General features: G+C 38.8%; 6 protein-coding genes across 6 annotated transcripts; 4 read left to right on the top strand and 2 right to left on the bottom strand.

Annotated features, from left to right (window-relative positions):
* Window positions 1-77: 77 nt before the first annotated feature.
* On the top strand, window positions 78-5278 carry LOC100638548 (ribosome biogenesis protein bop1-like). The gene is made up of 22 exons (XM_011404148.2): window positions 78-214; window positions 278-346; window positions 399-521; window positions 564-674; window positions 719-759; window positions 807-924; window positions 1056-1256; window positions 1302-1409; window positions 1452-1507; window positions 1561-1663; window positions 1714-1794; window positions 1848-1917; window positions 1959-2091; window positions 2140-2353; window positions 2546-2606; window positions 2658-2707; window positions 2780-2854; window positions 2895-2997; window positions 3039-3123; window positions 3966-4073; window positions 4956-5026; window positions 5128-5278. The coding sequence occupies exons 1-22, from the start codon at window positions 116-118 to the stop codon at window positions 5208-5210; spliced, it is 2163 nt and encodes a 720-aa protein (XP_011402450.1). The 5' UTR covers window positions 78-115; the 3' UTR covers window positions 5211-5278.
* Window positions 5220-6173, bottom strand: LOC100634013 (ras-related protein Rab-13-like). Its single transcript, XM_003384700.2, has 2 exons — window positions 5903-6173; window positions 5220-5782 (listed from the first exon to the last, which is right to left on the bottom strand). The coding sequence occupies exons 1-2, from the start codon at window positions 6080-6082 to the stop codon at window positions 5342-5344; spliced, it is 621 nt and encodes a 206-aa protein (XP_003384748.1). The 5' UTR covers window positions 6083-6173; the 3' UTR covers window positions 5220-5341.
* Window positions 6174-6175: 2 nt separating this feature from the next.
* Window positions 6176-7127, top strand: LOC105311919 (ras-related protein Rab-19-like). Its single transcript, XM_011404147.2, has 2 exons — window positions 6176-6507; window positions 6580-7127. Exons 1-2 carry the CDS (start codon window positions 6280-6282, stop codon window positions 7009-7011), a joined length of 660 nt encoding a protein of 219 aa, XP_011402449.1. The 5' UTR covers window positions 6176-6279; the 3' UTR covers window positions 7012-7127.
* A 79-nt stretch (window positions 7128-7206) lies between these two features.
* On the top strand, window positions 7207-8958 carry LOC105311918 (ras-related protein Rab-1B-like). Its single transcript, XM_011404146.2, has 3 exons — window positions 7207-7436; window positions 7538-8280; window positions 8366-8958. The coding sequence occupies exons 2-3, from the start codon at window positions 8107-8109 to the stop codon at window positions 8810-8812; spliced, it is 621 nt and encodes a 206-aa protein (XP_011402448.2). The 5' UTR covers window positions 7207-7436; window positions 7538-8106; the 3' UTR covers window positions 8813-8958.
* LOC109580596 (uncharacterized) lies at window positions 8933-10171 on the bottom strand. Its single transcript, XM_019993939.1, has 6 exons — window positions 10054-10171; window positions 9917-10006; window positions 9806-9863; window positions 9171-9251; window positions 9050-9082; window positions 8933-9007 (listed from the first exon to the last, which is right to left on the bottom strand). The coding sequence occupies exons 1-6, from the start codon at window positions 10132-10134 to the stop codon at window positions 8955-8957; spliced, it is 396 nt and encodes a 131-aa protein (XP_019849498.1). The 5' UTR covers window positions 10135-10171; the 3' UTR covers window positions 8933-8954.
* Window positions 10172-10181: 10 nt separating this feature from the next.
* LOC100638295 (mRNA cap guanine-N7 methyltransferase-like) lies at window positions 10182-13555 on the top strand. Its single transcript, XM_003384732.3, has 11 exons — window positions 10182-10794; window positions 10895-11073; window positions 11172-11686; window positions 11734-11787; window positions 11835-11909; window positions 11958-12117; window positions 12229-12347; window positions 12434-12615; window positions 12874-13077; window positions 13131-13257; window positions 13309-13555. The coding sequence occupies exons 1-11, from the start codon at window positions 10214-10216 to the stop codon at window positions 13387-13389; spliced, it is 2277 nt and encodes a 758-aa protein (XP_003384780.1). The 5' UTR covers window positions 10182-10213; the 3' UTR covers window positions 13390-13555.
* Window positions 13556-14889: the final 1334 nt, after the last annotated feature.

Genomic DNA, 14889 nt, shown 5'->3' with positions numbered 1-14889 from the left:
AAATTGACAGTTTTGACGTCACTTGCATATGCAAGATTATCCTGAAAGTCTATCAAACACGTGTAGAGAAAGTATACGGAAAGTGTTGGATAATAGACGGGCTCCACGTGGTGAGATGAGCAAGAGAAAGAGAGACGGTCCCTCAGTCCCTGAGAGGCTAAAAGAGGATCCAGAACCCTCAGAGGAGGCCCTAGAGACACACTTTGATCTAAAAGTGAATCATTAATATAATTATGGATACTTTATTGTACATATGTTACCATGGCAACCATTTTAGGATGAATTAGTTTTGGATGCTGACGATGAAGAAAGCGACAATGAGTCATTGGAGTGGGAGGAGTCATCGGTTTGTGGGCAGGGCTTACTGATACTTGTACGTATTATTGTTTAATTAATAGGAAGAGGTTGATAATGAACCAGCTGAAGAGGGTGAGCATAGTAACCTTGAAGAGGAGAAGGAACAAGTTGATGATTATGATCCATGGGATGAAGCAGAGTATACTGACACTTCAGATGAAGAGGTACTCTAACCGTGGACACTGTACTACCTTATTCCTTTTTAGGAGTTACGTAACACAGTGGGGAACATCCCGTTGGAGTGGTACGAGGACTATCCTCACATTGGGTATGATCTTGATGGGAAAAGGATCCTCAAGCCACAGCAAGGAGACCAGGTTGGTAATATTAATAGTTATTATGTTTTTTATTGTTATTGTAGCTTGATGAATTCTTAAAAAGAATGGATGATCCCAATTATTGGTAACTATTATTTATTTATTTAATTTAATTAATTAATTTATTGTTAGGCGTACAATTACTGACAGTACAACTGGTAAAGAGACTGTACTGACTGATGAGGACATTGATCTCATTGAGAACATTCAGAGATCACAATATCCACAGCCAGGATTTGATCCTTATGAAGTATGCTGTATTTTAAAATTTCCCTGTACTATAGTTCATGCTTTTTTTTCCAAAAAATGACTCCAAAACCTCTTCAAATTTTTATTACATTTTCTGATGCATATTGATGTACACACTCTCTCCTCCATTAGCCATATGTTGATTTATATTCGCATGAGAAGATGGTCCATCCTGTCTCTAATGCCCCTCCTTCCAAGAGATCATTCCTTCCTTCTCTATGGGAGAGGAAGAAACTAGTCAAACTAGTTCGTGGTATCAAGTTAGGTATCATTAAACCAATCAAGAAACCTGAAAAACCGCAAGTATACATGCTCTGGTCATCAGAAACTGAGGTAGGGAGAGAGGGGGTGTAGGGATAATGTTTATTTCTTTTGTAGAATGACAAGTTAAGACCCCATCAGTTCATCCCGGCCCCTAAGGCAAGATTACCAGGTCACGGCGAGTCTTACAACCCGCCCCCAGAGTATTTACCATCAGATAAAGAAGTAAGATGATCAACGATCTGTTGCTTAGTCTTGTTTCCATAGCGACTGGAATGGGAGGGGTCAAGTGTTAAAGACCGACGTCCTTTTATACCAACAAAGTATGAAATTAAATTATTGAATTACTGTTAATTATCATTATTATTATGATTAGGTATCCTTCCTTGCGACTAGTTCCTAGATATGAGAACTTTGTCAAGGAGAGATTTGATCGTTGTCTTGATTTGTACCTCTGCCCTCGTCAGACGAGAATGAGAGTGAGTTATCGTCTGGGGGTCTGTAGTCTATACTACTGGTATCTCCTTAGATTCAAGTGGAGCCTGAGCAGTTGTTGCCACAGTTACCAAAACCAAAGGATCTTCAACCTTTCCCTACCACAGAAGCAATTGTAAGATAACTTCCCTCTCGCTCCCTCTCTTTCTATTCATGTTCTTCCTGTAGGTTTATGAAGGTCATTCTGGTATGGTGAGGAGTATTGCTGTTGAAAATGAGGGACAATGGCTGGCATCAGGTAATTGATATTAGACTCATCTTAAAAGAATCTTCTCTTAGTATCTACTGATAACACACTAAGACTTTGGGAGGTTGACACTGGTAAATGTATTAAAGTGGTCCCACTCCCTGGAAAACCTTCATCAGTTGAATTTATAACTAACGTTAAGATGAGTATTGTCTCTGTTGCCTTGTAAGTTAATCAGTTGATAGTCCTCCTGGTTGATTCTCTGTCTTTTAGTGATGATTCCATATTACTGATCAATCATGGTCTCACTGATAAACTTGATGTCATTAGCACTGATGCAGCACTAGTGGCATCAGGGGAGGGAGAGGAGGAAGAGGGAGAGAGAGGAGGAACAGAGACAAAGCCTAAACCAGTTGAATGGAGGACATACACTGTCACTGATGAGGAGTATAGCAATGGATACAGACTATCACTCAAGCACTATAAGGTAGTGTCCTCCCTTTAATATAACGAATGAATGAATCAATCAATGAATCAACCAATGAATCAATCAATGAATCAATGAATCAATCAATCAATCAATCAATCAATGAATCAATCAATCAACCAATGAATCAATCAATCAATGAATCAATCAATCAATCAATGAATTAATGTGTGGGTATCCATTCATGTTTAGACTGTGTCTCAAGTCACTTGGCATCACAAAGGAGATTACTTTGCATCTGTTACTGAAGGAGGTTAAGCTTTTATTAATGATTAATTGATTTAATTAATTAATTATAATGTAGGCGGGTCTAACACTACTTGTATTCATCAGTTATCTAAAAGACAGTCACAGGTAACCGTTACTGATAATAGACACTGTTACTAATAATAGATGATTTTTATGATGTTTTGTTACTATTAATAGAATCCGTTTAAGTCTCTCAAAGGTTCTGTCCAGAAGGTTCTATTCCATCCATCAAAGCCGCTCTTCTTTGTTGCAGTAAGTTTTCATTCTCATACTTACATTCCTATTCCTACAGACTCAAACCTATGTCAAAGTGTACGATCTTGTGAAACAGGAACTGGTAAAGAAGCTGACCCCCGGGGTCAAGTGGATATCCAGCATCGACATACATCCTAAAGGTGTGCTCCTGACCACACCCACTTAATTAATTAATTAATAGGTGATAATATAATAATTGGAAGTTATGATAAGAGACTGTGTTGGATTGATATGGATCTCTCCACTCGTCCGTATAAAACACTGAGGTGAGGTGGGTATACCTGATTATTGTGGGTCGGGATTTTGGAAGGTGCAAATTTGTGTTCCTTTGTCAGTTAAAACTTGCCATTGCGAAAGATTTGGTGATTCATCTAAGTTTTATCACTTTCCAGCTGTACAATGATTTAATCTTTGTTTCCAGCTGCAGTAATTGTGGGGGAGTTGAAAGTAACTGCTGTCACTGCATGTCACTGAACTCTCGGTGTTACCATCATCACACTGCACACCTCATGAATATCATTATTATAATTATTGTTGGTATATAAGAGACTGCAGTTAGTCTAAACTTAGTCAGAACTCCTCCAGCGGTTCGATGATATCTTTGACCATCTGAACATGTTTCATCTTTGCTTTGATTTGTCTCTTGTCTCGTAACATTTCTTGTTCTGAGTTGTGTCAGAGTGGTTCACCATCTTAAGGAGAATATCTTAAGGGAGATTGTGGCATGTCTTCTCTCGTAAGACAATGCTAAAACTACTAACAATACAGGTGCCATAATTAATGGGATACTGTCCAATTATTCGATTGTTTGCTGCAGCTCTTCAGCAGCTGGTCCTGGCCCCTCAATTCATTCCGTTGGACTTGTTGCCACCACTTTTATCTTTGCCTTTGTTTTATTTTAAATATTATTATCATACCAGCTGCCGCTTTTTGTAGTAAGAATTGCATTTTAGCTCTTTTTGAACTGTAAACTTGACCAGGTTTTGTTTAATTTTTAAACCTTTTTTATAATAAATTAATTTGTAGCAGTTGAGTAACTTGACCAATCCATTTTAATTGGATTAACAGTAGCACCTCCTCGTGTCTAATCAAGTTATTTATTTTATAGACACCATCGTCAGGCCATTAGACAGGTCATATACCATCGTTCCTATCCGTTGTTTGCTTCTTGCAGTGACGACAACACAGTGATAGTGTGTCATGGTATGGTGTACAGGTAAACCATTGGTGGGTTTAAGGGGGAGAGAGAGAGGGAGTATTGTAACTAACTGCAGCAAATAATGACCAGGGTTTCCCACAAAGCATGCTAAGTGAGCTAAACAGCATGAGCTTCATGAGCTGACAAGCACTACAATACAGTACATGGCATTTGGAGCAACTTTAAAAATTCGTAAAAAATCCAAATTTGATCGGAATCAGCTCAAACTTAGAACATGTATATGTATCAGGAAACATTATTAAAATGGAGATTTTTCTCCTAGTCATTTTTGGTGAAATTTGGCCAAAATCCCTGTACTATAGTACAGGGACTTTGACCCAATTTTGGAGCAACTTTAAAAATTTGTAAAAAATCCAAATTTGATCGGAATCAGCTCAAACTTTCTACACAACATTAGAACATGTATATGTATCAGGAAACATTATAAAAATGGGGAATTCTCTTTTTTTCATTTTTAGTGAAATTTGGCCAAAATCCCTGTACTATAGTACAGGGACTTTGACCTGATTTTGGAGCAACTTTAAAAATTCGTAAAAAATCCAATCTTGGTCGGAATCAGCTCAAACTTTTTACGCAACATAAGAACATGTATATGCACCAGGAAATGTAATAAAAATTGAGAATTCTTTCCTAGCCATTTTTTGACAAAATGCCCTTTACTATAGCCTATGATCATGGTTATTGACCAAATTTTTGGAGCAAATTAAAAAATTCGCTGGCAAGAAGCTGAGCTATGCCAAAATCTTATGGGAAACCACTGGTAGATGCTGTAGTAGCTAGTACAATTGATAGTATAAAACCAGTAGTAGTGAGTGTTGGGTGGACTCAGTCTTATTGTCTGGTCTCACGTTTGCTCCTCCTTTTGTCTTGTTCCGCTAGTGACCTAATGCAGAACCCACTGATAGTTCCTGTTAAGGTTCTACGAGGACACACCTCAGTTGATACTTTAGGTTAGCAGCTGTTGTTGTTGTATATTTGTTAGTTGGTTTAATTTCATTTTCTCTCAAAATGTCCTTGTAATAATATTTATTTTGTGTCATGTGACTTGCAGGTGCATTGAGCTGTGCTTTCCATCCAAGCCAACCCTGGGTCTTCTCAGCAGGGGCAGATTCATTAATAAAACTATATACTTAATTATTATTATTATTATTATCATTATTATTTGAAACAAAGTAATTGACAGCACAAACTATTAAATTTCACATACGACAATCAATTAATTAATTTAGAACGACAATAACGTATTCATTTATTTAATTATATTTTTAACAGGCGCAACCTTTCCCTCCATTTCCTCCGCCCCTAGTATTATCCAGTGCTGTCACTGCTATCACTCCTTCATTCTGACCTCCTCCCTCCTCCTTCTCCCCTTGCTCATGCAATAGTTTCGCCAGGCCCTCAAACGCCTCATGGATTCCTTTCCCAGTCTTACAAGAGATCACAGCATCACGATCAAACGTGTGCATCTTAGCAAACTGCTCTGCTGTATAGTCATCGACCTCTGCCTCTAGATCGGACTTGTTACCAATGAGCATTCTTATTGCATTTGGGGCAAAGTTCTGAGTGTCTTTCTCCCACTGTGTGAGGAAATGGAGGGAGGAAACGTCAGTTACGCTGTATATGAAAACTGCTGCATGTGCGTTTCTGTAATAGTTTCTTGTTAGAGTTCTAAACCGTTCAACACCAGCTGTATCCCAGATACTCATCTGAATGTGGAGATAGAGGAACAATCACATTATTATTTATTTAAGGATATTTTATGCTAACAATAAACCTGAAGCTATCTATTTACATTACAGATTTTCTGTTACCACTTCCTTCCTTACTGTAATTGACTCTCCGTCAACTTTGAACACTTTAGTGCAGCTGTCAATTCCTTGAGTCGAGGTGGAGAACTCGTCAAAGATGTTTTCTTTGATCCGTCTAAACAGGGACGTTTTTCCTACCCCTAGCTCTCCCAGCAGTACTACCTTGTACGTAGGACCACGACCCGTCCCAAGTGACATTTCTAGGAGCTAGTATCTTTGTTATCAGATCTTTCTACGGGTCTATAAGCTCTGCCTTCTGTTCTCTCCCTCTTGTACCATGGGCGGGGTAGGAGGTTGTGTCTACATGACCCACTGAGGGGAGTGGCTCATCATTGCAGCAGCTATGCATGCATGCATGATTGAGCTGCTGTTCCATACGTGGGAGAGAACTCATCATGGCCAATAGAATGTCTTTCCTTGGAAGAAATAATTCTTCAAGCTCTATTCTTGACGGCCCCAGACTGTTCTACCACAAAGTCTGCTTGACTGGAGTGAGTAATGTTGGAAAGACCAGTCTATTCCTGAGAATGAAAACAGGAGTGTTCCCTGATGCTCAGACTGTATCTACTAATGGAGTGGACACACAGCTGTTAGTGAGGAACGTCACTGGGGGGAAAGTTGGTGTAAGTGGCAATAATAAACCCAGCTTTAGATCTATATCTTGAATTAAATTGTCCTCTATTTTATTGCATTAGATGTCACTGAATGATACGCTCGGGGTTGAGAAGTGTGGAACACTAACAGCAAACTATTTCAAAGGAGCAGAGTGCATCCTGTTCATGTTTTGTATTGAAGACCAGTATTCATTAGAGAGTCTTGATGACGCCATTAAGGAGACCAGCAAACACGTTACGTCTTCAACCTGCCTGTTCTATCTAGTGGCCAATAAAGTTGATCTCATGTCTGAGATTACAGCGGACAGAGTCACTGAAAAACAAATTGAACTTGATTGCAAGAAAGTGTTCTACATATCAGCAAAAACGGGTGAAGGGATTGATGAACTTTTTGATGGAATTGCAACTGATCTAAACATGAAGGCAGTGAATACTTTACCGGAAGTATCTCGCATTCAGCTCCATGTTACCCAAACCCAGGGAGGACATGGAGATAAGAAATGTGCTTGTTAAAAATTAATTTAATCGTATAAATAATAATATTGATGTGCTAGTCTATTTAATTTATCAAAATATTGTCATACATTATTACTGCATGGTGTTACTATGAAGCAGTTATGATAGAAAGATTCATGTGATTGTTCAATTGGTATAGCCCAGTCTAGTAACACTCTCAACAGTGTCAACGAGTTACTCCCTCAGCTTTTACTTCCTTATGCTGCAAAGGCATTCTTTACTGGCAGTGATCAGCCATGACTAGTGCTACCCCAAACCGTCCTTTTCACTGCCATAAAGTGTGTCTCACAGGACAAGCTGGAGTAGGTAAAACTAGCACCTTCATGAGGATAAAGACAGGAAGGTTTCGTGTGTGGTCTACAACTAATCTACATGCAGACATGTATGAGATGACTAGACTAATAAATGGAGAAGATATTTCAGTGAGTTATGTGTATAGCCTGTACTAAATTGCTAAATGTATATATACTGGTAAAGGGTATGCAGAGTATGCATTCGCAAATGTATTCATTTTCATTGATAGATTGTCCTTCATGATACTGCTGGGCAGGAGTACTATGGAACTGTGAGTCAGAATTTCTATCGCAATGCTACAGCAGTTATCTTCATGTTTGCATACAATGATCTCCTCTCTCTTGAAAGGCTTACTTCTCATGTGGAGGAAACAACCAGACACTCACACGAGAAGTGTCTCCGCATTCTTGTATGCAATAAAATAGATTTGGAGGATGACATTATATCTAAAGATATCATTGACTGCAGACGGCAGCTACTGGAGTGCGACTGTGTGTATTATATATCAGCATGTACGGGCCAGGGGGTGAACAAACTGGTTGATGCTTTATTTCAAAGACTAGCTGCCTTTAGTAACTCTGACAACACTTTTGGAGAATCTATTAAGTTACAATCAGAGAACTTCAGTGAAAGCAGGTCTAAATGTTGTTTTTGAATTTTTTTTCTTTAATAATAAGCACATATCTATTATCATAATTTCTATGGTATCTAGAAACTATCTAATTAGAATATTCATGATTTTGAGAGGCGTGAAGGCGTTGCTCCTAAAGACTAGTCGAGGGGAAGGCTATCGCTATCATGGAAAACAAGGCTCATGACTTTGAGATGATCCTCCTCGGGGATGCTGGCGTAGGAAAGACTACTCTCTTCATTCACCTACAAACTGGCAAACCCGCAGATGATGACGTCAGACTCACCATTGGAGTGGATATTGCATACAAAACCCTCAACATAAGCGGGCAGGATGTCACAGTAAGGAGGGCTGATGAGAATTCACATTATGTCTCTGTATAATTCATTTAATAAACAACACCTCTCTCTCTCTCTCTTTCTATAGGTCAAGATAAGTGACACAGGAGGTAACGAAAGGTTCCGTACTTTAACCAGCAGCTTCTACAGGCGAGCAAACATTGTCCTCCTCTTGTATAGCATTGAGGATCAGTACACACTGCAGACTCTGCCTGCCTGGATTACTGAATGCACTGAACAGAATGAGTGTCCTGATAATCTTCTGTGGGTCCTCATTGGCAATAAAAGTGATGCAGATAATGACGTGGAACCAAGCGCAGTTGACAGTTTCTGCAAAGAACACAACATCAAAAACCGACACTTCATATCGGCTAAGTACGGCACAAAGGTTGACGACATGTTCAAATCAGTTTTGAAGGTTGCGCTAGAAAAGAGAAAGAGTCAAGGGATGGAAGCTGCATCAAATAATAATGGCTCGTCTATCAAAGTGGGGACAACTGCTATAGCACCAAAAAAAAGTACATGTTCCTGCTGAACAATGATTCCCTTTCATCTTTAACTGTTTAAACAGGGTATTATTTTTGTTGTTATTATTATTATTGAAATTGTTTATAAATAGTATTTCCATTTATAATTATTATTACTATTGACAATGTTATTTGATGTATTTAAAATAACTAATTTGTCTTCTTCTCATTCGTTATAACGTCTCTCTCCTCTGCTCCTGAAACTGTCTCTACAATAAAAATGTGAATCGTTAAAGTCACATTACCTGTTTGATGGCCTGTGTCATCAGTCACCACTCCTACACAAATTCAAAGGATATGACACTTTATAATAACTAAATTTTGCATGACTTCCATATAAAATTTTAATAAAACTAGTATTTGTACCTTCAGTTGCTCTAAAGAATGCTTTTGCAAATTCAGTGGCTCCTCCTCTATTGAATACCACAATAGCTTTTGCATTCTCGCCTATAATAGTCAAACAAACAGCTGCTGACAAAGACAATGTTAAATCCGTTTATAATCTGATATAGATAATATATCCTGATACCAGGCCCACTGAGAGGGGGGGGAGAAGGGGATAAATCCCCTGGGCCCCTCACTTCAGGGGGCCCCATAATAATGTACATTATAATTAAAGTATAATAAGTCATCATTATACATAATTAAATATGTGCCTTTCTGGCTTTTAAACACATCAAAATGATGTATGATATTATCAAAATTTAGCTGTTCTGCAAGTTTGCTTTCAATTGCTAGTGTTCCTAAGTCACTCAACTGATTTTTGGTCATATTTGAGCATTGGTAGTTCTTGTGGTTTAATTTGTAATTTTTTAAAAATTATTGCAAAGGGCCCCTAATTTTAATCTTCCCCTGGGCCCCATGTCTTCTCTCAGCGGGCCTGCCTGATACTCATTTTGTTGTTGATTATAAACAAGTGGAACTACAGTTTGCAAACACTGCCAACACTGAAGGAGTTGTTTATCATAATCATAATATCACCACTCCTCAGTTATCCTTACCATTATCACTGGTGTATTCAATATCGATGTAATTAGCACTGAATATAGGTTGATGTATCTATTAATAATCATTATTATTAATAATAATATTATTATTATCATTATATGTACTTGAATTGATTTGATTCTTGATAATCTAATAATCAACTGAAGCCCATCCCTCCCTCCTCCTCCTCCTCCTCCTCCTGACTGTATTTCAACCTTTCAATATAATTCAGTCTAAGTATAGGGTGGGTACAGTGACTCACATTATTTCTGGTTAGTCTAATTATTCCTAACACTGAAGGTTTCCCATTCAAAGTTACATTAACATCATAGTCTTCATTCATTTTATGGCACCACGTGGTTTACGTTTACTATTCTAGGATGTTTCCGTAATCTTATACTTAACCCCGCCTCTCACTCAAAATGGCGGATCCTGGAGAGGTCCAGCCACGTGATGTCCCCAGTAATGCTCTCCCCTCGCTCGCTCCTCTTCCTCCTCCTTTCCAGCCTCCAGTGGAGGTCCCTCAGACTCTAAAGACTAACAAACCTGTTGGTAAAGTCCAGCCCTTCAATCTCGACAGCATAGATCCTTCAGAACTTAGCCTCCCTCCTCTCCCTCCTCCTCCTCCTCCCTCTTTGCCTCCTCTTAAACACACTCCAGAGGAGGGATATACAGACAAACACTCTACCAGTTCCTCTAGCTCACCACCTGATGACAGCCTCACTATACACAACCACTTACCGTCACCAGCTCCTACTCTTGACCACACCTATCTCCCCAGACACAAATCCATTCATCTCTTCATCTCTCACAGTACCTCGGACATTCAGATTGTTAAGGAGTCTCTCATAGTCGTCCTGAGGGACTCTGGTCGCTCGGTTTTTGCTTGTTACCACTTCATGCCGGACTCAACGAGATACAACGACCATGAGATCAAGGACAGCATGAGAAGCAGCTGTGTAGTAGCCATTGGACTCTCAAAGGCTTACCTTCATAGTGACAGGTAAGGACTCCACCCTCTGTTGTTATAATAATGTACTTATTATTATTATTATTATTATTATTATTATTATTATTATTATTATTATTATTATTATTAACAGGTGTAAGAGGGAATATGACTATGCCCTCCAGTTGTATAACAATAAAGATATCACTAATATACTAGTACTGGCCTTTGGGACCTGCTCTCGTCCTCCAGTACTCAAAAGGTTTTTATATCTTGACTTCATGGATGCAACAAAAAGATCGTCAGTTTGGAGCAAGATGGAGGAAAACATTGGTAATGTGATATACAGCTTTGTCTGTCTTCAGCATCTTGTAATTTTGCTAGTATTATTAATACATTGAAGATGTTTAATTTTATTTTTAATTCTCTAGACAAAGCAGTTGCAGTAGCTAATGAACAATACCCAAGGACTGAAAGACCAAAAGAGAGAGAGTCACCAAAAAGTGGCGGGAGGAGTCCAGCTGCATCTGAAGGATCCTCGCCAGAAGAAATAATGGAGTACCAGGGAGCCTTTGAGGACGCACTGGTATACATGAAAGAGAAAGGAGAGGTGACGTCAGATGATGAGGACAAATATGGACACTATAAAATGAAAGATGATGAATGGATTGAAAAGGAGAGGGAGGGTGAAGGGGGTGTGGCTGAAGAAAGGAGTGACAATGATGGGTACACTAGTGATACTTTATACTATCAAACAAGAGCAGGAGACTGGGAGACGGAGACAGGATCAGAGGATGATAAAGTGGGAGGAGACATTGAAGGAGAAGGTGTGGCTACTGAGGAAGTGGGCATGGCCACTGAGAAGAGACACAAGAGGAAAAGGACAAGCAGTGACATTGAAGATGGAGAAGTGTCTGATTCATCTAGTGAAGACATGAATCCTCAGGTATGTATGTTAAAGGAATTTAATTTTTGAATCTATTTTCTGTGTAGGCTCAGAAGATGATGAAAAAGGATATTGACCAATCAGATTATGAAGATGAAGAGGTACGGCATTATTCCTCAGACCCCCTCATTTTTTGTATTACATGTAGGGTCTGGAACAGAGTGAAAAGGTTCAGAGATTTTACGACCAATTGGCAGCCCCTGGTGCCGACAGAAGAGATGAAGTAAGGTCATATTAATGATGACGACCATTTTGTTTTATTTCTAATTAGAGCCCCATCATATACATGAGAGGTTTCAACAATTGGGTAAAGAGCGTCTTAATTAGAACATACTTACCTCCGTCTGCCACTGTCCTTGACCTGTGCTGTGGGAAAGGAGGCGACCTCAACAAATGGAAAGAAGGAAACATTCATTACCTGGTTGGAGCAGGTAAGGCCACCCATTTTAACAATTATTTTTTAAATGAGGGATCGTAACATTTTATATTTGTAATAAAAAGGACAGAGAAAGGAAGTATTTTTACATTGATGTATTATTCAGATATATCAGAGACTTCAATTGAGAATTGTATTGGACGCTACAATAGCAATAAACTGATGGATAGGAGGACAAAGAAACCAGCGTTTGAAGCAGAGTTCATAGTAGCTGATTGCTGTCAGGTACTAGCTATAGACTAATGCTAATTGATCTAATTTTATACACAATATAATTGGACTATGTCACATGACAGTCACATGATCTTTAGGTACGTCTACAAGATGAGTACACTAACCCAGCCAGGAGGTTCCATGTTACCAGCTGTCAGTTCTCACTCCATTATGCTTTTGAATCTTTTGAGAAAGCAACGATGATGCTCAGGAACGCTTGTGAAAATCTAAGACCAGGGGGCTATTTCATAGGGACCACTGTTGATGCGAATGAACTAATGTGAGTATTTTTTAAAATGTAATAAAAACTTGGAATGATTTTGGAGCCATTTTTTGGAAAAACCCAAGGCTATAGTACAGGGAAATTTTCCAAAATTGGCCCATTTTTATAAATGGTCATAACTTTAAAAAATTTAAGTCAGAATTGGCTTAAATTTTCTACATACAAACAAGGTAGCACAAGGACATGTGTATGCTGAAAATGCTTCAGTACTAGCATTGTCAATCATCATGTAATAACTTAATGTTATTTCAATAGTTCAAGACTAAGAGACCGTGGTACTCAAGACGAGTCAGGTTCCTGGTCTATTAGTAATGATGTCTATTCTGTTTCACTGGATAAGGAGTTTGATCCTCACGATACAGAGGCCCCACTTCCTCTCTTTGGTTGCAAGTATCACTTTCAATTAGCTGGGGTTGTCAATGTCCCTGAATTCCTCCTGCACTATCCTCTTCTTGTGGAGTATGTTGCTTTTTGTTTGTTTTGGCTCTAACTTCTTTTCCTCCATTCCACAGGATGCTTAAGGAATGGGATATGATTGAAGTACGACATCAAAATTTCTACGATTTTTTCTCCGAACATAGACATATCCCTGACGATGCATCACTCCTATACAGAATGCAAGCCTTTGATAAGAGAACAGTAAAACCTGATCACATCATGGATCATAAATACCTTCCTTTGTATATATAGGGTACAATGTCAGCTCCTGAGTGGGAAGCCATTGGATTATATTTAATCTTTGTATTTCAAAAGAAAGGACCACAGCAGTGACACCATGTATCATAATCTAATGTACAATGAACTTTATCATCATAATGTCACATGTAGAGTACCGATAGCACTCTAATATTTATTAATCAGTTACTTGCAATATTGCTACTGATCAGTGATATATGATAGTCTTGTGTCAATCGTGTGATTGTTTTTCTTTTCCAGACACTTTCAATTATTTTGCTTCTTTCAGGATGTTGCTACAGCATATGCTGTTCATGTTTTTCCACAGATGCATGACATACGATGCAGGAAAAGAATAACATTAATTCATCACTGGGTAACTCTTCTATCCTACAATAGCTGGACCTGTTTCTCCTCTGCAGATACTGATATTATGGTAATATCAAGGACAAGGTCATTCAGGATCACTTACTTTCCTGTCCTTTTGGTTCTTTTTTGGGGCTACTTGTTTCTTTTTCATGTATTTTTTCTTGATTATTTTGGATCCAGTGTTATGAAGAAAGGTAAACCCTCCAACAAGAAAGACTCCTTGGATTGGTACAGTGGTATTTCTAGCATCTTTTTCTCTTCCTCATTTCTCTTCTATCCTCTTGTTGGATTGCTCTCTGACGTGTGGATTGGAAAATCAACATCAATAGCCATTGGCTTCAGACTCTGTTTCATAGGTTGGATTGTTGGAGGGATTGGGTACATTCTAGTATACACTTTTGAGTGGAGTGTCTGTTTTTGGGTTCCCTTTGTCATTGCATACACACTAGCTGCTTTTGGCTCCTCTTGTGTTCATGCTAATATAGTCCAGTACAACGTTGATCAGCTAATTGGAGCTTCATCTTATAAACTCAATACAGTCATATACTGGCATTGTGCCTTTGCTCCTGTTGCTGATGCTACCCTTGAGTTTCTGATATGTGCCATCAGCAGTGACTACCTTACTCTAGTCAGCTACATCATCTCAGGTGTAGCTATATCCATTGTACTCATCTCTCACTTTTACTTCAGACACAACCTGGAGACTGTTTCTCTTGTCAAGAATCCGGTCAAACTGATAGTTAGAGTATTGTGTTATGCCAGGAAGCACAAGTATCCTGAGAATCGCAGTGCTCTGACCTACTGGGAGGAAGAGGCTCCTTCAAGACTAGACCTGGGTAAGGATAAATATGGTGGACCATTCACAGAGGAAGAGGTGGAAGATGTGAAGACAGTATTTCGTATGCTGCCGCTCTTTATTGCAATAATTGGATTTTCTTTGATTGATAATCCATCTTGGGATTATGACAGCAATGCTGAATTGATGTCTTGCCTGTCTGAGACCACATGGGGATTCTATACCAGCATATCTTGCATCATGGCCTATGCAGTCTATCTTCTGATAGTGAAGCCATGCTGCAGCAGGAATACCCCAATGCTGGTTAGAATAATGATAGGTCTCATCTTCTCTGTATCTGTCTCATTGTCCAAACTCATTTTGTTTTCGTTCCTGCAATTCAATGCCGGACTAAATGCAACATTGTTTTTAATCATTCCTCAAGTACTTGT

Source organism: Amphimedon queenslandica, unplaced genomic scaffold, assembly GCF_000090795.2.
Source record: "Amphimedon queenslandica unplaced genomic scaffold, v1.1 AMPQUscaffold_13485, whole genome shotgun sequence".
NCBI lineage: Eukaryota > Metazoa > Porifera > Demospongiae > Haplosclerida > Niphatidae > Amphimedon > Amphimedon queenslandica.
The sequence above is the reverse complement of the archived record's forward strand: the minus strand, read 5'-3'. Positions and strand labels throughout refer to the sequence as shown.